This window comes from Girardinichthys multiradiatus, chromosome 1 (genome assembly GCF_021462225.1).
Source record: "Girardinichthys multiradiatus isolate DD_20200921_A chromosome 1, DD_fGirMul_XY1, whole genome shotgun sequence".
NCBI lineage: Eukaryota > Metazoa > Chordata > Actinopteri > Cyprinodontiformes > Goodeidae > Girardinichthys > Girardinichthys multiradiatus.
The window spans coordinates 48,371,569-48,395,055 of record NC_061794.1 but is presented as its reverse complement, the minus strand read 5'-3'; the positions used below and the strand labels follow the sequence as shown (position 1 = coordinate 48,395,055).

Sequence of the window (23,487 nt, the reverse complement as noted above, 5' to 3'; positions counted from 1 at the left end):
AGCCAGTGGCATACACACCTTCAGATGGATTGTTGAAACGTGCTTCCATGTGGGGTCCAACCAGGCCAGTCACTTACACACGCATAACAGTAATGGATTTCTGAAATGTGCCTCCTTGTGGGGCCCTCCCGTGTGGATCTAAGCTTTTGTTATATTTCTAGATCATAGTTGTAGTACCTGACATTATGGAAGCATATTATATTACAGCTATAATTCTGCACATCTTCAACAGCTAAACTGTCAGGCTGAAGGATGCTCCACTACATCCATAAAGATGCTGTTATAGGACCTGATTAGAAATCCAGAACTGACTGGAACACTTGTAGTTAGAAGTGCTCTTTTGGTTTTGGGGACTATCTTTACAGGTCTTGAGTCTGTCATTTATGTTATCTGTATGATGTTAGTAAGTTATTTGTGGTTTTAATTCCAGGTGACAGGCTCGCAGTCATCTACTGCTGTAGCTGAGCCAGCCAGAACATCGTGGGACTCTTTCCCTGATGACAGCATCACACAGGATGCCAGCCTACAGGTAACATTCAGTTAGACTTTGTTGTGAGACATAAACTTTGGAGACCTGCTCTCATTCCCTTAGTTTACATGCTTGTTAGTTTAGCTTGTGTTGGGAAACTATTTTTTAGTCAGAAGGTACCATAAACAGCATTCAGCCAGTCATCTGATCACATGTTTTTAATGGTTCTCCTCATGGAGCCCAAACAAGCCAGTGGCATACACACCTTCAGATGGATTGTTGAAACGTGCTTCCATGAGGGGTCCAACCAGGCCAGTCACTTACACACGCATAACAGTAGTGGATTTCTGAAATGTGCCTCCTTGTGGGGCCCTCCCGTGTGGATCTAAGCTTTTGTTATATTTCTAGATCATAGTTGTAGTACCTGACATTATGGAAGCACATTATATTACAGCTATAATTCTGCACATCTTCAACAGCTAAACTGTCAGGCTGAAGGATGCTCCACTACATCCATAAAGATGCTGTTATAGGACCTGATTAGAAATCCAGAACTGACTGGAACACTTGTAGTTAGAAGTGCTCTTTTGGTTTTGGGGACTATCTTTACAGGTCTTGAGTCTGTCATTTATGTTATCTGTATGATGTTAGTAAGTTATTTGTGGTTTTAATTCCAGGTGACAGGCTCGCAGTCATCTACTGCTGTAGCTGAGCCAGCCAGAACATCGTGGGACTCTTTCCCTGATGACAGCATCACACAGGATGCCAGCCTACAGGTAACATTCAGTTAGACTTTGTTGTGAGACATAAACTTTGGAGACCTGCTCTCATTCCCTTAGTTTACATGCTTGTTAGTTTAGCTTGTGTTGGGAAGCTATTTTTTAGTCAGAAGGTACCATAAACAGCATTCAGCCAGTCATCTGATCACATGTTTTTAATGGTTCTCCTCATGGAGCCCAAACAAGCCAGTGGCATACACACCTTCAGATGGATTGTTGAAACGTGCTTCCATGTGGGGTCCAACCAGGCCAGTCACTTACACACGCATAACAGTAATGGATTTCTGAAATGTGCCTCCTTGTGGGGCCCTCCCGTGTGGATCTAAGCTTTTGTTATATTTCTAGATCATAGTTGTAGTACCTGACATTATGGAAGCACATTATATTACAGCTATAATTCTGCACATCTTCAACAGCTAAACTGTCAGGCTGAAGGATGCTCCACTACATCCATAAAGATGCTGTTATAGGACCTGATTAGAAATCCAGAACTGACTGGAACACTTGTAGTTAGAAGTGCTCTTTTGGTTTTGGGGACTATCTTTACAGGTCTTGAGTCTGTCATTTATGTTATCTGTATGATGTTAGTAAGTTATTTGTGGTTTTAATTCCAGGTGACAGGCTCGCAGTCATCTACTGCTGTAGCTGAGCCAGCCAGAACATCGTGGGACTCTTTCCCTGATGACAGCATCACACAGGATGCCAGCCTACAGGTAACATTCAGTTAGACTTTGTTGTGAGAAATAAACTTTGGAGACCTGCTCTCATTCCCTTAGTTTACATGCTTGTTAGTTTAGCTTGTGTTGGGAAACTATTTTTTAGTCAGAAGGTACCATAAACAGCATTCAGCCAGTCATCTGATCACATGTTTTAATGGTTCTCCTCATGGAGCCCAAACAAGCCAGTGGCATACACACCTTCAGATGGATTGTTGAAACGTGCTTCCATGTGGGGTCCAACCAGGCCAGTCACTTACACACGCATAACAGTAATGGATTTCTGAAATGTGCCTCCTTGTGGGGCCCTCCCGTGTGGATCTAAGCTTTTGTTATATTTCTAGATCATAGTTGTAGTACCTGACATTATGGAAGCACATTATATTAACATTCATTTAGACTTGTGAGAAATAAACTTTGGAGACCTATTTTTGTTCACTTAGTTTACATGCTTGTCCCCGTAGATTGCTTTTAGTTGAGAAGCTGTTATTTAGTCAGAATTTGGTTTTATTTAATTTGTTAAGCTGATGTGTAAGGAAGGAATCCATGATTGGTGTGTACCCTTTTGCTGATTGTAAAGTAGGATACCTTAAACAGCGTTCAACCCATTTGTTTTTGTTGTAAGAAGTAATCTTTGGAGCCTTTTACTTGTTCTCTCGGTAACAATTTCTTTGCATTGTATGTGTCCTTGTGGGGACCATTGATCCAAGGTTTTGACATATTTTCGATCATATTTGCAGCACCGGTCATTTATCAGTTAAGGCAGTCAATAGAAACTTCAGTTATTTACAGCAAATAAATTCCAGTGTTTTACAGTCATGCACTACATCATTAGCTTACATATACTGTAACCACACATTTCTTTTCATCATCCCCATATAGCTATCAATCATCAAAGGAGTGTCTCTAGTGGACTACTCAGACAGTGATGATGATTCCCAAAAAGACGTCTCTGCACCTCTACAAAAGCAAATAAAAAGAACAACAATAATGGTAAAGACATACAATTATTTTTAAAATCTAAAAAGTCACAAGAAACTAATTTATTTTTTTTAATAACTGTGTGTCTGCACGTACAATCACAGGAATTGAATAATTATAGCTTGATATAATCTTTTAACAGATGAATAAAGTTCCAAGTTTTTCTGATGCTATCTACAATTCAAGTAATGACTGTATGGAAGGCCCTTCAACCTCATTCGCAATGGATTCACAAAGGCCTATAAGAGGAACTTACTTCTCTGTAAGCCTCATGAATTAATGTCATTTAAAGAGTAATACCAGAGTAGACTTTTGATATGATTGCTTAAAATGAAAGGCGTTCATTGCTATAGCATGTTTTACTAATTTTCTTGTTCTTGTTGCTTGTTCATCTTGTTCAGTTGACAACTTTTTTTTTTAAATTGCCCAAATCTTTGCATATATGTCTTTTATTTTCTTAAAATTTGATATTTTCCTTAACATTGCATTTTACTTTATCTGTTTGGATCTAAATTTACTCAAAACAAGAGTATATTAAACTTGACCAAGCACTCTCATACAGGTGCATTTATAAAAATTAGAATATTGCTCAAAAGTGCAACATTTCTTGCCAGTCATTTCAAAAAGTGAAACAATTGTTTTATAGATTTATTGCACATTGAGTAGAATATTTCAAGCTTTTATTTCTTGTAATTTAGACAATTATGGCTTTCAGGTAAAGAGAGCTCAGAATTTTGTGTCTCAGAATATTAGAATATCACATTAGACCAACCAAAAAGGATGTTTTAAGCTCTACTGTCAAGTTTCTCAACAGTATGTCCATTTCCATGCACTAAGAATCTGGTTGGGCTCCTCTTGCATGAATGATTGCATCAATGCACCGTGACATAGAGTCCATCAGCCTGTGGTTTTGCATAGCTGTAATGGAAGCCCAGATTGCTTTGATAGTTGCCTTTAGGTCATCTGCCTTTTTAGGTCTGATGTCTCTCATCTTGCGCTTGACAACATCCCATAGATTTTCTATGGGGTTAAAGGTCAGGGGAGTTTGCTGGCCAATCAAGAACAGGAATACCATAGTCATTGGACTAGGTTCTGGTACTTTTGGCAGTGTGGGCAGGTGCCAAGTCCTCCTGGAAAACAAACCCAGCATCTCCATACAGCTTGTCAGCAGAGAGAACTTTGTCAGAGAACAAACTCTAGAACTCCCTGCTAGATGGCTGCATTGGCTATGAACTTCAGACCCAGTGGACCAGAACCAGCAGATAACATGGCACCCCAAACCATCACTGACTATGGAAACTTCACATTGGACTTAAAACAACTTGGATTATGTGCCTCTTCATTCTTCCTCCAGTGTCTGCAACCTTGATTTCCAAATGAAATGCAGAATTTACTTTCAGCTGAAAACAGGACTCTGGACCATTGAGCAACAGTCGAGTTCCTGTGCCTAGGTGAGATGATTTGGATGTTGTCTCTGGTTCTGGAGTGGCTTGACACCAGGAATGCGACGTTTATAGCCCATGTCTAGTATTCATTTGTGTGCTGGCTCTTGATGCTCCAGCCTCAGCCCACTCATTGTCAACCTTGACAACCCCCTCAAGGCTGCTGTTCTCGCTGTTGTTTTTGCATCTTTTACCAAACTTCTTTTTTCACACTCAATTTTCTGTTACTGTGCTTTGATCCAGAACTCTGTGCGCAAATTGCTTTTAGCAATGAACTTTTGTGGCTTCCCCTCCTTGTAAAGGGTGTAGATGACTGTCTTCTGGCCATCTGTGAAGTTAGCAGTCTTCCCCGTGATTGTATCTCTACTGACCCAGAGTGAAAGACGGTTTGAAGGATCAGAACACCTTTGTAGACGTTTGGAATTAATTAGCTGATTAAGGTGTGAAACAATGAGTTTCCAATAATTAACTTCCTCACAGTATTCTGAATTTGGGGTTTACTAGTAAGCCATAATCATCAAAATTATGGGAAACAAGGACGTGGAATATATCACTCTGTGATAATTCTATATGAGATATGAGTTCCATTTTCTGAGATGACTGGCAAAAAATACACTGCTCAAACAAATAAAGGGAACACTTAAACAACACAATATAACTCCAAATGAATCAAACATATGTAAAATCATACTGTCCACCTAGGAAGCAACACTGATGTTGTTGTGCTCTTGTGCAAATGAAATAGACAACAGGGGGAAATCTTTGGCGATTAGCAAGACACACTCAATAAAGGAGTGGTTCTGCAGGTGGGGACCACAGGCCACTTCTCAGTATCTACGCTTTCAGGCTGATGTTTTGGTCACTTTTGAATGTTGGTGGTGCTTTCACACTCGTGGTAGCATGAGACGGACTCTACAACCCACACAAGTGGCTCAGGTAGTGCAGCTCATCCAGGATGGCTCATCAATGCCAGCTGTGGCAAGGTTTGCTGTGTCTGTCAGCGTAGTGTCCAGAGCCTGGAGGCGCTACCAGGAGACAGGTCAGTACACCAGGAGACGTGGAGGAGGCCGTAGGAGGGCAACAACCCAGCAGCAGGACCGCTACCTACGCCTTTGTGCAAGGAGGAACAGGAGAAGCACTGCCAGAGCCCTGCAAAATGACCTCCAGCAGGCCACCAATGTGCATGTGTCTGCACAAACGGTTAGAAACCGACTCCATGAGGATGGTATGAGGGCCCGACGTCCACAAATTGGGGTTGTGCTCACAGCCCAACACCGTGCAGGACACTTGGCATTTGTCAGAGAACACCAGGATTGGCAAATTTGCCACTGGTGCCCTGTGGTCTTCACAGATGAAAGCAGGTTCCCACTGAGCACATGTGACAGACGTCACATGTCTGGAGACACCGTGGAGAGCAATCTGCTGCCTGCAACATCCTTCAGCATGACCGGTTTGGCAGTGCATCAGTAATGGTGTGGGGTGGGATTTCTTTGGAGGGTGGCATGGCCCTCCATGGGCTCGCCAGAGGTAGCCTGATTGCCTTTAGGTACCGAGATGAGATCCTCAGACCCCTTGCGAGACCATATGCTGGTGCGGTTGGCCCTGGGTTCCTCCTAATGCAGGACAATGCTAGACCTCATGTGGCTGGAGTGTGTCAGCAGTTCCTGCAAGATTAAGACATTGAAGCTATGGACTGGCCCGCCAGTTCCCCAGACCTGAATTCGATTGAGCACATCTGGGACATCATGTCTCGCTCCATCCACCAACGTTGTACCACAGACTGTACAGGAGTTGGCGGATGCTTTAGTCCAGGTCAGGGAGGAGATCCCTCAGGAGACCATCCACCGTCTCATCAGGAGCATGCCCAGGCGTTGTAGGGAGGTCATACAGGCACGTGGAGGTCACACACAATACTGAGCCTCATTTTGACTTGTTTTAAGGACATTACATCAAAGTTGGATCAGCCTGTAGTGTGTTTTTCCACTTTAATTTTGTGTGTGACTCCAAATCCAGGCCTCCATTGATTAATAAATTTGATTTCCACTGAAGATTGTTGTGTGATTTTGTTGTCAGCACATTCAACTTTCTACAGAACAAAGTATTAAATGAGAATATTTCATTCATTCAGATATAGGATGTTAGTTGAGTGTTCCCTTTATTTTTTTGAGCAGTGTATTTCACTTCAATGCAATTTTCTTGTTTTTTGAGATGTATCTGTAGAGTTAACATCTGTGTTTTCAAGGTGGATTTTAAATCAAGGCCTGATTTTCTTTTTAATTAATTCTAATAGAGGAAGAAATACTAACTTCTTCCTTCTCCTCTTTCTCTAAATGATTCAGAGGAGCTTTGCAGGGTTAGATGAGGCAAGTGAAGACAGTGAAGATGAATATATTCCAGAAACCACTGGAGAAAGCACAGACAGTGAAGCCAGTGTGGAATTAAGTCTGGAAAAAGGTCCGAAGGATAAAACTATGTCATTTAGTCAAAATAGAAGCAAGTTTTGCAGGCAGAGTAAGAGTGAGTCCAGTCAGACTAGAAACTTTGAAAGTCATGATTCCAGAGCCACTACATATAAAGATGAAAGGGCCCCCCTGGAGGAAGAATCTGTTTATGTTGCTCCTGTTTTGAAGAAGGAAGATGGATCCAGGACCTATAATAAGAAACACCACTGTGTGTATTGTGGAGTATTTGTTCAAAAAATGTCAAGACATCTATTGCGCAGACACATGGATAAAATAGAGGTTGCAAAAGCCTACAGTTTGCCAAAAAACTCAAAACAAAGACGACTCCAGTTGGATTATTTGCGAAATAAGGGAAACTTTGAGCACAACACTGAAGTTATGGAAAGTAACCAAGGCAAGCTCATTGCGTGGAAACAACCAAAGAAGAAAACAGAAGGGGAAATATTCAAACATTGTTTGTACTGCTATGGACTGTTAAAAAAAAAGGCAATGTGGCGACATTTCCAGTCCTGCAAATTCAAGCCTCAAGATAAGTCTTTGAAAAAGGGGAAAACAAGAGTTCAAGCATTGTGTGCATTTGCTGAACCAGTTCCACCAGAGTTCAGTGATTCATACTGGAGGTTTCTAAGTGAGATGCATCAAGATGAGATTACAGTTGCATGTAAGAAGGATCAATGCATACTAGATTTTGGATACAGATTGTTCCACAAGAATGAGAGGGTAGTCAGCCAGCACCAATACATCCGTCAAAAGCTAAGAGAGCTTGGCAGACTGCTACTTGAGGCAAGAAATATTGCTTCTGTGAAGAGTATTAAAGATCTCATAAAGCCTGAAAAATATGTTACAGTTGTCGCTGCTGCAAGACGTCTAGCTGGATTCAGTGAAGAAAGTGGCAACTATCAACGACCATCTCTCGCTCGAAAAGTTGGTCACGACATGCATTCTTTAGCCATGTTCATTAAGACGGAAGGACTGAAGATGAAGGATAAGGAAGCTGTGCAAAACGCAGAGGAGTTTGCACAACTGTATCAAGAAAGTTGGAAATATGATATTGCAAGCCAAGCTTTAACCCAGCTTGAACAGAAAAAGTGGAATGCACCTCTACTGTTACCTTTCACACACGATGTCCAGATTCTTCACAACCATTTGTTAGAAAGACAGCAGGAATGTTTACATGCCTTGAAAGAAGAGGCCTCACAGTCCAGCTGGAAGGATCTTGCCAAAGTGACTCTGGCACAAGTAATCCTTTTCAACCGTCGACGAGCTGGGGAGGTTTCCAGGATGCATTTGTCAGTTTACTTATCAAAGGACACATCAGAAACACACGAGGATGTTAACCTGGCCCTCACAGCACTTGAACAAAAGCTCTGCAACTATTTTGTCCGGATAACCATTGTGGGAAAAAGAGGAAGAAAAGTTCCTGTTCTGCTGGGTCCAATGATGAAGGAATCCCTTGATGCTCTTACTGGAAGGCGGGAAGAATGTGGAGTCCTGGAAGAAAATCAATACCTGTTTGCGTTGCCGAATTCTGTCCATTACCTCAGAGGTTCAGACTGTATAAGGCAGTTTGTGAGTGAGTGCAGTGGCCTCAAAAACCCTACAGCACTCACCTCAACAAAGCTCAGGAAACACATTGCAACATTGTCAACAGTTTTGAACCTGAAGACTACAGAACTTGACCAGTTGGCAGATTTCCTTGGGCATAATGTTGCTGTTCACAGGAAGCACTATCGCCTTCCAGAGGGTACCATACAGTTAGCAAAAATAAGCAAAGTTCTCCTTGCAATGGAACAAGGACGGCTAGGAGAGTATAAAGGGAAGAGTCTGGATGAAATCCACCTTGATGTCAACGGTATTAACATTTAACACTTTAATGCAAGGGAAATTGAAGTTGCTAACCTTGGTATTTAAGAATAGATTAATGAAATGAGATATTTATGGAGGAGGGCATGTTTTATTGTTAAGGATGAATAAACATCATATTAGTTGAAAATGGTATCATTTAGGCTTTACATAAAAATGTTGGCTTATTCTGATTTGATTTGAGGCAAAAAAAAAAAAAAATTAAAAGGTGCTATTTAGGTACTTTTTATGGTTTCCTATCTTTTGTGGAATTGGTTCTTGAGTGTTTTATTAGTTCTATTAAACAAATCTCTTCAAATTTATCTCATTACCATATTAGAAACTCTTGACATGGATGGTTCTTCACAAGAGAAAGGTATGAATTTGTTTATTTTTTCTATACCGCAATAATCTCTGTAGTTTTAAATACACTAGATGACTGCATGTTAATGTTGTTTTAATTAAAATTTCATTAAATTGAAAACATCCAAGATAGGACTGATGTAGGGAAATTTCATGCCATAATTTTATTTAAGCTCTGTCATAAAAAAAGTACAAATATTAATTTTTGTATCTACAGGTACATTCAAAACTTTCAGATATAATGAAATGTATTGATATGATGCATTCAAAAAGTTCAATATTTTTGGCGATTCATTACAAAAATTGAAACTGATATTGGGTATTCATTACACAGTGAAATATTTCAACCCTGTGTTTTTGTAATTTCATAGTTATGGCTAACATAATAAAAAAGCTAAAATTCAGTGTTTCAGAAAATTTTTATATTAAATTACAACAATTATAAACAATATTTTGTAATGTATAATGGGAGCCCAGGTGTCTTTTAGAGCCACTTTCAGGTCATCTGCATGGTTACTTCTGGTGTCCCTCATCTTTCTCTTGACAAAACAACTTAGATTTTTAGGCTTAGGTGGGGCCAGTTTTCTGGCCAATCAAGCACAGCAACACTGTGGTCAATGGACCAACTTTTGGCAGTGAGAGCTGGTGCCAAGTCCTGTGGGAAAGTGACATCAGTATCTAAATAAAGCTTGTCAACAAGGGGATGTGTGAAGTGGTCTAAATATCATACTAGATTGCTGACTGGACTTCAGAAAACACATTGGACCAGAATCAGCAGATGTCACTAATAGGGATTCCACTCTTCCTCCAGACTCTGGAAGCTTGAAAGGAAATGCTAATTTAATGTTTTTATGAAAAGATGATTTTAGACAGTGGTCCAGTTCATATTCTCATGCATAGTTGGTAAACTGTTGTTTTGGCACTAGCGCTGGTGTTTAGTTGTATTATAAAAGGAATTACTTTTTTTACCAGTTAAGGTTGAAAACCTGTCTAATTACTTCTTTGTAAACCTCATATTAAGAAGAGCATATTAAAATCAACATTAAATGAAATTACCTTTTACTTTGGATTATCAAAAAAGTGGCCTGGTTTGGTAAAACTCTTAATTTATGGCCTCTTACTGTTGAATTTGGTCAGTCACAATAAGTCATTAACTAAATAATTAATGAACAATAAAGAGTTAGTAGTCCAAAAATATGTAGCCTACAAATTGACAGCTACGGGTTAGTTTGTTTTATAAAATAAAATGTTACTGAAAACATTTATAGGAAAATACAATTTCTTAGCACTACTGCCAGCTAACATTTTTCAATTATATCATAATGTCTTATTCAGCTTTGTGGCAAGTGGCTCATTCACACAAGTCTCTTTGCCATATACATTATGAAGAGCACTGATATCCCTGGAAACCTATATTACTCCTGATTTCCTGTCAATTAGGATGACCTAAGATATGGATTAAAGCAATAGTTAATTTTACTTTTTTTTTTTTTGCTTGTTGGTGTATTGTTAATTCTGACTTTTGAAAACAATTCTTCTTTCATGTACATAGTTGATATGCCTGACGGAACTGAGAATGGCACCAATTTATCCTCACAAGAAGGTAAAATGTTCACATAATAAAGAAAGCGGTTAAACAAAAAAGGGCCACTTTTCTCTGAATTAAACACATTTTACAACCTGAGTTCTATATACAAACGTGGACAAAATTGTTGGTACCCCTCGGTTAATGAAAGAAAAACCAACAAAGGTCACAGAAATAACTTAAATCTGACAAAGGTAATAATGAATAAATATTCTATGAAAATGAGCACATGAAAGTCAGACACTGCTTTCAAACATCCTTCAACAGAATTATTTAAAAAAATAAACTCATGAAACAGGCCTGGACCAAAACGATGGAACCCTTAACTTAATATTTTGTTGCTCAACCTTTTGAAGCAATCACTGCAATCAAAGGATTCCTATAACTGTCAGTGAGACTTCTGTCCCTCTCAGAAGGTATTTTAGCCCACTCCTCATGAGCAAACTGCTCCAGTTGTCTCATTTTTGAAGGGTACCTTTTCCAGACGGCATGTTTCAGCACCTTCCAAATATGCTTAATAGGATTTAGGTAAGGGCTCATAGAAGGCCACTTCAGAATAGTCCAATGTTTTCCTCTATCTGTGTTTTTTGGGTTATTATCCTGTTGCAAGACCCATGACCTGCGACTGAGACCAAGCTTTCTGACACTGGCCAGCACATTTATCTCTAGAATCCCCTGATAGTCTTGAGATTTCATTATACCTGCACAGATTCAAGATACCCTGTGCCAGATGCAGCAAAGTAGCCCCAGAACATAACAGACTCCTCCATGTTTCACAGTAGGGACAGTGTTCTTTTCTTCATATGCTTAAATTTTTCCATCTGCAAACATAGAGCTGATGTGCCTTGCCAGAAAGTATAGTTTTTGTCTCATCTGTCCATAGGACATTGTCCCACAAGCTTTGTGGCTTGTCAACATGTAGTTTGGCAAATTCCAGTCTGGCTTTTTTATGATTTTTCAAAGATGGTGTTCTCCTTGGTCGTCTCCCATTAAGTCCACTTTGCCTCAAACAACGTTGGATGGTGCAATCTGACACTGATGTTCCTTGAGCTTTAAGTTCACCTTTAATCTCTTTAGAAGTTTTTCTGGGCTCTTTTGTTACCATTTGTATTATCAGTCTCTTTGTTTTGTCATAAATTTTCCTCCTGTGGCCATGTCCAGGGAGGTTGGCTACAGTCCCATGGATCTTAAATTTCTGAATATGTGCAACTGTAGTCATAACATGAAGCTGCTTGGAGATGGTCTTATAACCTTTACCTTTACCATGCTTGTCTATAATTTTCTTCCTAATCTCCTGAGACAACGCTTTCCTTCGCTTCCTCTGATCCATGTTGAGTGTGGTACACACCATGTCACCAAATAGCACAGTGACTACCTGTAACCCTATATATAGGCCCACTGACTGATTACAAGAATGTAGACACCTGTGATGTTAATTAATGGACACACCTCGATTTAACACGTCCCTTTGGTCACATTATTTTCAGGGGTACCATCATTTTTGTCCAGGCCTGTTTCATGACTTTATTTGTTTAAATAATTCTGTTGAAGCATGTTTGAAAAGCATTGTCTGACTTTAATTTGTTCATTTTCATATAATTTTTTATTTATGATTAACTTTGTCAGATTCAAGTTATTTTTGTGACCATTGTGGGTTTTTCTTTCATTAACTGAGGCGTCCACGTGCGTACATGAACTGTTAAAGTACTGTAGATCATTGAAAGTTTAAACAGTTTTTTATGTTCCTAAAATTAATATTTCAGAAGATCCAGAAGCTTCTGAAGAGACACCTTGTATCCCCACATCCAGTGGCTTAAGTCAGGAAAACTTGACCAAAAAGAAAGGTGAGCTTGTAAAACTGCAGTTTGGGGTTAGTACTCTTCTTCAACATTGATTTTTATTCATTTTTTTTTAATACCACCACTTTTAACTAATATTACAAGTCCATTACATTTATATCTGATCCTGCCTAGTATTTACTAACATCCAAATTTGATTCAAACAAGATTGGTTCTACAGGACTTGATTGTAATAAATAACTCTTTATGAACACAAGTGTAAATAGAAGGTTTTTTGGTTTTTTTTCTTTAGTTCGCTGTTGATATCTATGCCCTTGATCAGCGTGTTTGCTGTTCTAATAAGATGAGTTTAACCTGTTCTTTTCTGTACTTCAAAGTCACAAATTCAGATGGGCTGATGCCAGAAGTCAACGAAGTGACCTCTTGTACCCCCACCTCTAGCAGCCAAAGTAACGAAAGGTCTGCCAAAAAGAGTGGTGAGTTTGGAGTAATCCTCTTCAATACATAACTTCATCATGATTGCTTTTAAATGGTCCAATTATTACTACAGTATCAATATTCTAATTATCCTCACATTTACTGCTTACTAAGATTTAAATGACCGAAGCAAAATGTATTAACCACTTGACTTTTTTTACTTAGACATGTCAGGTCTAAACTTTTGAATTTTGTCGTAAAATGCAAATTAATGCGCCCCTTCTCAGGTGGGTTTCACGTCATTGTTAAATTGGATTATTTGTGAGATGTTCGTTTCCATCTATTATTAAATAGGGGTAATGTACATGACACATCTACCTCAAGACAGAAAAAAATCTTTGCATCAAATTTACCTGTTGGCAAATTTGCATATCGATGATGTGCTCTCCTGGTGGAGTTTGACTGCCTGTACCAGCAGTGACACTGACTGATTAATATCCCAGAAATAAACTGATTTACTTGTTTTTTTACTGTAGGCTCATTACTATTGACAAAGATAGTTGAATTATTAAAATATCTCATTTAAATGATATTGTGGGATTATTGTACATAAAGTGAATGTATCCTCTGTGCAGTTTTGTTCTAATGAAGTTGTAAACTAAATTGTGCTCTTTTTATGCCCTTAGGTAAAGAAAAAGTTGTGAAAAGAAGCTGGACCCCAGAGGAATGTGCTGCTGTAAATAAACATTTAAGGAAGTACATATTGACAAATCAGGTTCCTGGTAAGCTTGACTGTGAGAGATGCATTGCTGCAGAACCACAAGCACTGAGTAAAAGAGACTGGAGAGCAGTTAAGTACTTTGTCAAAAACAGAATAACCACCATGAGGAGAAAATATGAGTGACAGAGCTTCCCTGAACAGAGGTAGAAACACATGGCTGGTCCTGTTTCACCAGTTCTTTACTATTTGTTTGTAATTTTTATGGACAAAGTTCAAACAAAGTATATTTCAGTTTATTGATACATGTTCTGAGGAAGAAATATGGGAAATGTTTAAATGGCACATTCAGTGCTAAAATGTTGAAATAAAACATGTGCAAAATAAAGTTCCTTTATTCAGTGGCTACATTTGTAATGTGTCCATTTTAAATTTTGACTCAAGCAGTTCATGATTAATAGTAAATCATGTGTATTTTATAGTTGGCTAAAATGAAGATTGTAAATATATAAAAAATTGACCTGTATGCCTAAACAAATGGAAGAATATTAAGGCTGTGACTAGGAAAAATGCACCACAATCGAATAATGACAGATGTACTTAAGAATGCACATTTCAATATATATCTAGTCTATTAAGCCAGATGAAAGGATTAATAACACTAACAAAATTTTAAGGTTTTTTCCCATTAAACAATCAAGTCTTGACAAATGCATGTTTGGGTTAGATTAGGGTTGGGATTGAATTTGATAGATCCTAATTTAAAGATAAAGCAAATCTTTATGAAGGCCTAACAAGAGTTAAATGTTAAAAGCAAGCCCCATAACTGGCTAAAAAAATTATGTGTGTAAAGATGGACCTCTTAACGTTCGAACATTAAAAGCAAGCCCCATAACTGACTAAAAATCAAACGTGTGTGAAGGTGGGTCCTGCAAAGTATGAATGTTAGAAACTGGCCCCACATGTGATTGAAAAACAGACATGTAAAATAAAGTTTGAAATTTTGCATATTGAACGTGACTTTTAATATGTAGATTTTTTTTGGGATCTGCCTGATTTTTTTCATAGTTCTAGGACCACTAGAATGGGTGGACCCCACAACCCAGTCAACTACTTGCGGTCCTGCAGTGGGAGTTTAACAAGGATGTGTGTGTGTGTGTGTGTGTGTGTGTGTGTCTGTGTGTGTGTGTGTCTGTGTGTGTGTGTGTGTGTGTGTCTGTGTGTGTGTGTGTGTGTGTGTGTCTGTGTCTGTGTGTGAGAGAGAAAGTGAGGTAGTTCAGCTGTTGTCCCCGTACAGGACCCAATTGTGTAGGGAATGCTAGCCCCCTTGCTTTAAACTTGATTAAGCGCTTTTAGCTTTGCTATAAATGTAAGAATAAAACTGAAAGTCCATCAAAACTACTAGAATAAAGTGAGTTTTGTGCAGGAAATACAGCAGACAAGCTGACCTTTCTCCCAGCCATTCTACAGGTAAGTACCCAAAATAAAAGCACAAATATTGTCTTAATTTGGATTTTTTCCTGAGCTGGTAAGAACATTGTGGTGTTTTAAAAGTGGCTGTAATTGCAAATGTAGTCGAGCAATGTACCCTGTGGTATTATTATCATTTATCATTAACATGAACACACTGGAATCTCTCAGATAAATTTGATCTAAATCAGAAGGATTCATGAACCAGGAGCAACTGTAGCAACTGTCTCCCTCCTGTCTACCTGTCTCAGGTATTCATGGGAAACCTGCAGGTGGACCTGGGACCGGTTCAGTACGACAGTGACTCGTTGTTGTCCCCCATCCCACTGGCGGCTCAGATCAGTCTGGGCACTGGAGCTGCTGTCATCATCCTGTTGGTGTTGGTTGTCATTCTTATGTACAGGTAGTCCTCTGTTGGTCTGTCCTAACCAGCTGGTTGGGTTTTGAGTTTCTCTGGTTTCCTCAGAACCAGCTGTTTTGCATCCATGTGACAAGTGTTGGTTACTCATTAGCGTTCTGCTTATGTTTTGTGCAGGAGGAAAAGTAAACAGGCACTCCGAGATTATAAGAAGGTTCTGCTGCAGCTGGAAACTCTGGAGATCAATGTGGGAGATCAATGCCGTAAAGAGTTCACAGGTATGCAGATGATGGAGAAACATTCCAGCTCTGCATGACCAGGCAGCCCGCCCACTCTATTTCTTCTTTAAAACGAGTGTGTTGGTGTTTTCTCCCATTATGGAGCTGACTGTTTTGTGGACAACTTTGTTTTTTTGTTTACTGAATTTGTGTTTTGGAGACTCCGTAAAAGGCCAAGTTCCCCTTGTTTACTCCAGAAATTGGTTGCTAGCTTTCGGTAGCTACACTGAGGAGGAAGAGACACAGGAACTGTGCCGCCTTCCTGCGTCGCAACCCGAGGAGAAGGTACAGACCCGTCATCCCATCTATCATCAAGGGAAATATGAGATCCCATTCCGACAAAGTTGCAGCGCTAACCCAGCTTCAGAGTCTTCAGAGATAGCAGCTTGGTCATATTGACTGAAACACAGGTTACCGCGATAATTCCGGACAGACACATAAGCATGGGCGGCTTTTATTTAATTCGGACCAACAGAACCAAGGAGAGAAGTGGGAAGAAAGGAGGGTTCCTGGCTGTGTTTGTGAATAAAAGATGGTGCAACCTTGGGCATTTACCTACACGTTATCACGATAATAGTGTATTTCCCCCTCTCTGCTAAATGCAGCAGCTGCCTCTGACGTCATCCACACTGGTACCAGCAGACTCCAGACACAGCAATCCCAGGCTCTTTTCCTGATTTCTGGGGACTTCAATCATGTCTCCCTGTCCTTCACTCTCCCCACCTCCACCCTGTATGTTACCTGCTGCACCAGAGACAATACAACCCTGGACTTATTGTATGCCAACACAAAGGAGGCATACAGCTCATCACCTCTACCTTCCTCTGGGGGCTCAGATCACAGCCTGGTTCATCTCCAGCCAGGGTATATCCCCTTATACACAGAGAACCAGCTGTGTGATGGACAGTGAAGAGATGGTCTGAAGAGACCGAAGAAGCTTTGAGGTACTGCTGTGTTTCTTATGGGGAGGACATTGACAGCATCCCAGACTGCATCATGGACAACATTAACATATGTATAAACAGCACTGTGCCCCTCATGAAGGTACGGCGTTTCTCACAAAACAAGCCCTGAAATAAAGGCTCTCCTCAAGGAGAAGAACAGCGCCTTCAGATCCGGAAACTAGGAGAAGCTGACAGCTGCGCAGAAGGAACTTAGAAGAAAGATCAGGAATTTAAAAACATCTACAGCAAGAAGATGGAGGACCAGCTGCAGCAGAACAACATCAACGGGGTTTGAAAGAGCCTAAAAGCAATTTCAGGTCACAACCCAAACTCCCAGGCGAGCTGCGAAAGATCAACGTGTGTGAGGCTGCAGGTCCAGATGGCATCAGTTCCAGGCTCCTAAGGTGCTGTGCAGATAAATTGTGTGGTATCGTGGGACGCATGTTCAACATGAGCCTGAAGCTGGGTAAAGCACAGCTGTGGAAGACCTCCTTTGTGGTACCAGTGCCAAAGACCACATATCCAAAGGACGTCAGCAGCTACAGGCTAACACCGACCTTGCATCTGCTGAAGACCATCAGCCATCTCTGCCCCCTGGTGAAGTCTTCATTGGATCCACTGCAGTTTGCCTACCAACCTGGTATCGGAGTGGATGTTACCATCATCTGCCTCCTGTACCAAGCTCTGACCTGGCTGGAGAAGCCTAGAAGCACTATGAGGGTCAAGTCATTTGATTTCTCAATGGTTTTAATACCCTCCAGCCTTGACTTCGGAGGAACAAGCTGGAGCTGTCAGGAATGGACCACCATCTGTCCCAGTTGATACTGGACTACCTCACTGGCCACCCACAGTATAAGAGGCTGTGTCTCTGACAGGGGTTCTGCAGCACCAGCACTGCAGGGAACTGTGCTGGCACCGTTCAAGTTCACCCTCTACACTGCAGATATCTCCATCAACTCCCCAGGCTATCATCTACAGAGGTTTTCTGATGGCTCTGCCATATTCTGCCTCATCACAGATGTGGACAACTCAGAATACAGGCAGTGGACACAGAACTTCATGGACAGGTGCCAGCAGAATCACCTCCAAATCAGCACAGGGAAAAACAAGGATCTGGTGGTGGATGTCTGCCGGCGCAGACCCACCACACTGACGGGGGTGAACATCCAGGGAACCGATGTTGAGATAGCTGACAATTAGAAGTACCATCTTCCATTATGTGTAGTTAGTGAAGCAGCAGCTTGTCTACACCTGAGAGGAAGCATTTAGATACGTTCATCAAGAAGACCAGCTCTGTCCTAGGATCCCCCCTGGACCCAGTGCAGATGGTGGGAGACTGAAGGACTGGAGACGTTCTTCAGTGACAGACTGCTGCATCCTAAGAGCACAAAGAAGTGTTATCATAGGTCCTTCCTCCCACTAGCTGTTAGACTTTATAACCATCACTGCTCTCAACGTACTCAATAAGTGTTCACACCCCTGCTGTTATTTGCAGTTTTTCCATTTTTCTTGAAAATAGTCTGTTGCCGTTTTCTCATCCATAATCACAAATCAATTATAATTTCAAATCAACCTACTGAGTTGCACATTTCATTAAAGTGACTAAGCTATTTTTAATAACTGTACAGTATTTATTTATCTTATGTTGTAGATTTTTCCTTTACTGTACAGTCTACTCTTTGTGAGTACTTATATGACTACATGCTTTATACTTTGCTGCTGACATCCTGAACATCAGACCCATTGAACTGATCTTCTTCCTGCAGACCTCATGACAGAAATGATGGACCTAAGCAGTGATGTCGGAGGACCTGGTCTTCCTCTGCTTGACTACAAGACTTACGCAGAGAGAATCTTTTTCCCTGGCCAGCAGATAGCGCCGCTGAGCCGCCAACTGGACCTGCCAGAGTCCAGGAGACCGACCGTGGAGCAGGGCCTTCAGCAGCTCAACAACCTGCTCAACAATAGACTCTTCCTCACCAGGGTGGGTTCTGTTCAGGTGACGTCTGGGACCAGGTTAGTCAGCAGGTAGATCTGATGTTGTGGTTCTGTTGTGCAGTTCATCCACACTCTGGAGGCCCAGCAGGGGTTCTCTCAGAGGGACCGAGGCTACGTGGCCAGCCTGCTCACCATAGCTCTTCATGATAAGCTGGAGTACTTTACTGAAGTCATGAAGACGTTGCTGCAGGACCTGGTGCAGCAGTACGTCGCCAAAAACCCCAAACTCATGCTACGCCGGTATGTAAAACAAACACACCCCAAGATGATGATGAATGTTTTCAGGAAGTTATTTTGTCTAAATCTAGGGCCCTGTCCCAATATCCTCACGACACCCTATGCCCCTCTATGAAGTGTGTACTTTGTACAGTGCATGTAGGGGTTGAAGTGCGCAGGTTATAAGTGTGCAAAATTGGAGAATTGGGACAGTAGGGGTTACGTATGCCCTGAACCTGGACCAACCTATGTCTCATACTGTCTTTCAGGACAGAGACAGTTGTTGAGAAGATGTTGACCAACTGGATGTCCATCTGCCTCTATTCTTTCCTGAAGGTAAAAGTTAGTTCTCATACCTGTCTATCTGCCTCTGTCCGTCCCTTGTCTCACCTTTACCTCTCTGTCTGCCAGGAGGTGGCAGGGGAGCCTCTCTACATGCTCTACAGAGCCATAAAGTATCAGGTGGACAAGGGGCCGGTGGACGCTGTGACTGGAAAGGCCAAACGGACACTCAACGACAGCCATCTGCTGCGAGAGGACATAGATTACTCTGCCATGGTAACCATAGCAACACATCTCCTTCCTGGGCTCATCATTGGTTCAGTCTCACCTGTCTGTCTCACCTCTTCCTCAGACTTTGAACGTCCTGGTAAAGAATGGAGTAGAGGTTCAACCATGTCCTGTTAAAATACTTGACACTGACACCATCACACAGGTAGGTACATGTCAGAATGACACTTTGTCACCTGTCTGACCTATTCTCACCTGTCTGTATGCTTCTGTGTGCAGGTGAAAGATAAAATCCTGGATCAGGTCTACAGAGGAGCTCCGTTCTCTCAGAGACCAGCAGCTGACAGTCTGGACTTGGGTACGCACCTATCCGCCTCAACAGGTTGGCTCACCTGTCTCTGGTCAGACACTTGTTCTCACCTGTGTATGCTTGTCTGTAGAATGGCGTTCAGGCCAGGCAGGTCACCTGACTCTTTCAGATGAAGACGTCACAGCAGTGGTTCACGGCCGTTGGAAACGGCTCAACACGCTGCAGCACTACAAAGTGTGTATCGACCAATCACAGCATGTCTACACCTTCTTTGTCTCACGAGTGCTCATTTTATTATTACACGTTCTACGTTCCTTAGGTTCCAGATGGAGCCACAGTTGCTTTGATCCCTCGATTTCACAGTTCAGGAGTCAACCAGGTGTTTCAGACTGGAGAAAGTAAGAACCAACACACCTTACCAACAAGAATCTACCTATGGGTATAAATAAAGTTGATTGATTAATTGGTTGACGATCCCACAGAACACGGGGAGGCATTGAGAACAACCTAGACCATAGAACAAGAAAACTATTGAGAACATTCTGAACTGTAGAACAGGTAGAACCATTGAGATCAACAGATCCAACATGTGGAACCTAGAACCAGTTAATTCAAACTGCCTGGAACATAATAAGGGAACATTCAGAAGCAACAGATTGGTTACATGCGACAAACAAGGACTTCTTGTTTTAGCTGTCTGGGTAACTGACAGTGTCTGCTGTTGCCATAGAAACACCAATGCTGGAAGGTGAGGAAGAGGAAGGTCTGCGTCTGTGGCACCTGGTGAAGAGCAGTGAAGATCCGGAAATTCCAAAGCACCGGAAGAGCAGCATGAGGGAACGGGAGAGAGCCAAGGCCATACCTGAGATTTACTTGACTAGACTGCTGTCCATGAAGGTAACACACACACACACACAGGCGAGGTTTACCTGAGCAGCTGATAAACTGTCTCTCTGTCTCTACAGGGGACGCTGCAGAAGTTTGTGGACGATGTCTTCGTGGCTATCCTTAGCACTAAGCGTCCTCCTCCCATTGCTGTCAGGTTTTTCTTTGACTTTCTTGACGACATGGCAGAGAAACATGGAATAGATGACCCAGAGACCGTCCATATCTGGAAGACAAACAGGTGAGACACACCTAGACACCTGACAGCATCCCCTTCTGCCCTGCCTCCACCAAACTGTCTGTCTCTGACCCATATATAATAAAATGCACCTTTTTATTATATATGTGAATATTGTAAATTGTAAATTTGTATATTCTGTAATACAAAAACAAAACCAAAGAGCAAAGGGTACCGGAGTCAAATTCCTTGTTTGTATGTACGGACTTGGCAATAACTCTGATTCTGATTCTGATTCTTTTCTCTTACCTGCCTGTCCCTGACCTGTCTATCCCAGACCAGTCCTTCTGACCCGTTCTGTCTCAGAACTGCCTTTCCCTGACATGTCTCTCTGATCTCTCTGTCTTCAGTCTCCCCCTGAGGTTTTGGGTCAACATCCTGAAGAACCCACAGTTTGTTCTTGATGTTCAGGTAACTGACAGCATCGACGCCGTGCTCTCAGTGATCGCTCAAACCTTCATCGACTCGTGTACCACCTCAGAACACAAAGTGGGACGGGTAAGACCTGTCTCTCTCTGTCTGTCTGTCTGTCTAATCTGTGTCCTTGGGTCATGTGACATCATGGTATCTTTTTGTCCAATTAGGACTCTCCTGTTAACAAACTGCTGTATGCCAGAGAGATCCCGCGTTACAAACAGTTGGTGGAGAGGTGAGATGGCTTTCTGTCAGTGCTTCTGGTTTTATTTGTCTTTCTGCTTTATAGTTGAAGCACTCTTGAGTGTGGTTCTGGTCCAGTGTTTCCTGCTCAGTAAATGTATGTGTCTGCAGATACTACAGTGATATCCACAGCGCTGCATCAGGATGTTATCAGGAGATGAACTCTACTCTGACTGAACTCTCTGGGGTAAACTGATCCAAACCCACAGTCCCCCATCCTACTTGTCCCACTGTACCTGTCTCTCTGTACCTGTCTTTCTGTACCTGTCTTTCTGTACCTGTCTCTCTGTACCTGTCTCTCTGTACCTGTCTTTCTGTACCTGTCTCTCTATACCTGTCTCTCTGTACTTGTCTTTCTGTACCTGTCTCTCTGTACCTGTCTTTCTGTACCTGTCTCTCTGTACCTGTCTCTCTGTACCTGTCTTTCTGTGTCTGTCTCTCTGTACCTGTCTCTCTGTACCTGTCTTTCTGCACCTGTCTCTCTGTACCTGTCTTTCTGTACCTGTCTCTCTGTACCTGTCTTTCTGTGTCTGTCTCTCTGTACCTGTCTTTCTGTGTCTGTCTCTCTGTACCTGTCTTTCTGTGTCTGTCTCTCTTTACCTGTCTTTCTGTACCTGTCTCTCTGTACCTGTCTCTCCGTACCTGTTTCTCTGTACCTGTCTTTCTGTACCTGTCTCTCTGTACCTGTCTTTCTGTGTCTGTCTCTCCGTACCTGTCTCTCTGTACCTGTCTTTCTGTGTCTGTCTCTCTGTACCTGTCTCTCTGTACCTGTCTTTCTGTACCTGTCTCTCTGTACCTGTCTTTCTGTACCTGTCTCGATGTGCCTGTCTCTCTGTACCTGTCTTTCTGTACCTGTCTCTCTGTACCTGTCTTTCTGTACCTGTCTCTCTGTACCTGTCTTTCTGTACCTGTCTCGATGTGCCTGTCTCTCTGTACCTGTCTTTCTGTACCTGTCTCTCTGTACCTGTCTTTCTGTGTCTGTCTCTCTGTACCTGTCTCTCTGTACCTGTCTTTCTGTGTCTGTCTCTCTGTACCTGTCTCTCTGTACCTGTCTTTCTGTACCTGTCTCTCTGTACCTGTCTTTCTGTGTCTGTCTCTCCGTACCTGTCTCTCTGTACCTGTCTTTCTGTGTCTGTCTCTCTGTACCTGTCTTTCTGTACCTGTCTCTCTGTACCTGTCTTTCTGTGTCTGTCTCTCCGTACCTGTCTCTCTGTACCTGTCTTTCTGTGTCTGTCTATCTGTACCTGTCTCGATGTGCCTGTCTCTCTGTACCTGTCTATCTGTACCTGTCTCGATGTGCCTGTCTCTCTGTACCTGTCTTTCTGTACCTGTCTCTCTGTACCTGTCTTTCTGTACCTGTCTCGATGTGCCTGTCTCTCTGTACCTGTCTTTCTGTATCTGTCTCTCTGTACCTGTCTTTCTGTGTCTGTCTCTCTGTACCTGTCTCTCTGTACCTGTCTCTCTGTACCTGTCTTTCTGTACCTGTCTCTCTGTACCTGTCTCTCTGTACCTGTCTTTCTGTACCTGTCTCTCTGTACCTGTCTCTCTGTACCTGTCTCTCTGTACCTGTCTCTCTGTACCTGTCTTTCTGTACCTGTCTTTCTGTACCTGTCTCGATGTGCCTGTCTCTCTGTACCTGTCTTTCTGTACCTGTCTCTCTGTACCTGTCTTTCTGTACCTGTCTCTCTGTACCTGTCTCTCTGTACCTGTCTTTCTGTACCTGTCTCTCTGTACCTGTCTCTCTGTACCTGTCTTTCTGTACCTGTCTCTCTGTACCTGTCTCTCTGTACCTGTCTTTCTGTACCTGTCTCTCTGTACCTGTCTCTCTGTACCTGTCTCTCTGTACCTGTCTCTCTGTACCTGTCTTTCTGTACCTGTCTTTCTGTACCTGTCTCGATGTGCCTGTCTCGATGTGCCTGTCTCGATGTGCCTGTCTCGATGTGCCTGACTCGATGTGCCTGTCTCGATGTGCCTGTCTCGATGTACCTGTCTCTCTGTACCTGTCTTTCTGTACCTGTCTCTCTGTACCTGTCTCTCTGTACCTGTCTCT

General features: G+C 42.0%; 2 protein-coding genes across 6 annotated transcripts in view; both read left to right on the top strand.

The window, feature by feature from the left end:
• The window catches only part of plxnb3 (plexin B3), a 99,011-nt gene that overhangs the window by 73,390 nt on the left and 2,134 nt on the right, over positions 1-23,487 (top strand). The window contains exons 24-38 of the mRNA XM_047373956.1: positions 15,295-15,446; positions 15,579-15,679; positions 18,390-18,607; positions 18,683-18,861; positions 19,107-19,173; positions 19,249-19,395; positions 19,472-19,552; positions 19,627-19,705; positions 19,788-19,891; positions 19,977-20,055; positions 20,388-20,554; positions 20,623-20,783; positions 21,131-21,278; positions 21,365-21,429; positions 21,549-21,624. Of these exons, the coding sequence (XP_047229912.1) occupies positions 15,295-15,446; positions 15,579-15,679; positions 18,390-18,607; positions 18,683-18,861; positions 19,107-19,173; positions 19,249-19,395; positions 19,472-19,552; positions 19,627-19,705; positions 19,788-19,891; positions 19,977-20,055; positions 20,388-20,554; positions 20,623-20,783; positions 21,131-21,278; positions 21,365-21,429; positions 21,549-21,624 (1,824 nt within the window). The remainder of the gene's footprint in view (positions 1-15,294; positions 15,447-15,578; positions 15,680-18,389; positions 18,608-18,682; positions 18,862-19,106; positions 19,174-19,248; positions 19,396-19,471; positions 19,553-19,626; positions 19,706-19,787; positions 19,892-19,976; positions 20,056-20,387; positions 20,555-20,622; positions 20,784-21,130; positions 21,279-21,364; positions 21,430-21,548; positions 21,625-23,487) is intronic.
• Positions 479-13,979, top strand: LOC124873370. Of its 5 annotated transcripts, XM_047373992.1 has the most exons (8): positions 479-529; positions 2,847-2,957; positions 3,088-3,207; positions 9,032-9,067; positions 10,607-10,657; positions 12,403-12,483; positions 12,816-12,914; positions 13,542-13,979. In XM_047373992.1, exons 4-8 carry the CDS (start codon positions 9,043-9,045, stop codon positions 13,757-13,759), a joined length of 474 nt encoding a protein of 157 aa, XP_047229948.1. In that variant the 5' UTR covers positions 479-529; positions 2,847-2,957; positions 3,088-3,207; positions 9,032-9,042; the 3' UTR covers positions 13,760-13,979. The 5 variants fall into 5 exon arrangements, 4 of the variants coding, with proteins under 4 accessions (XP_047229948.1, XP_047229954.1, XP_047229930.1 ...); XM_047373998.1 differs by lacking the exon at positions 3,088-3,207; XM_047373982.1 differs by lacking the exons at positions 479-529; positions 2,847-2,957; positions 3,088-3,207 and adding an exon at positions 7,909-8,701.

Excerpts from the sequence above, each read along its gene's own strand:
- LOC124873370 (XM_047373974.1), top strand. The coding sequence starts at position 6,718 with ATGATTCAGAGGAGCTTTGCAGGGTTAGATGAGGCAAGTGAAGACAGT. Across the intron at positions 7,903-12,402 it reads AAAGTTGGAAATATGATATT|AAGATCCAGAAGCTTCTGAA; the intron begins GCAAGCCAAGCT and ends TTAATATTTCAG.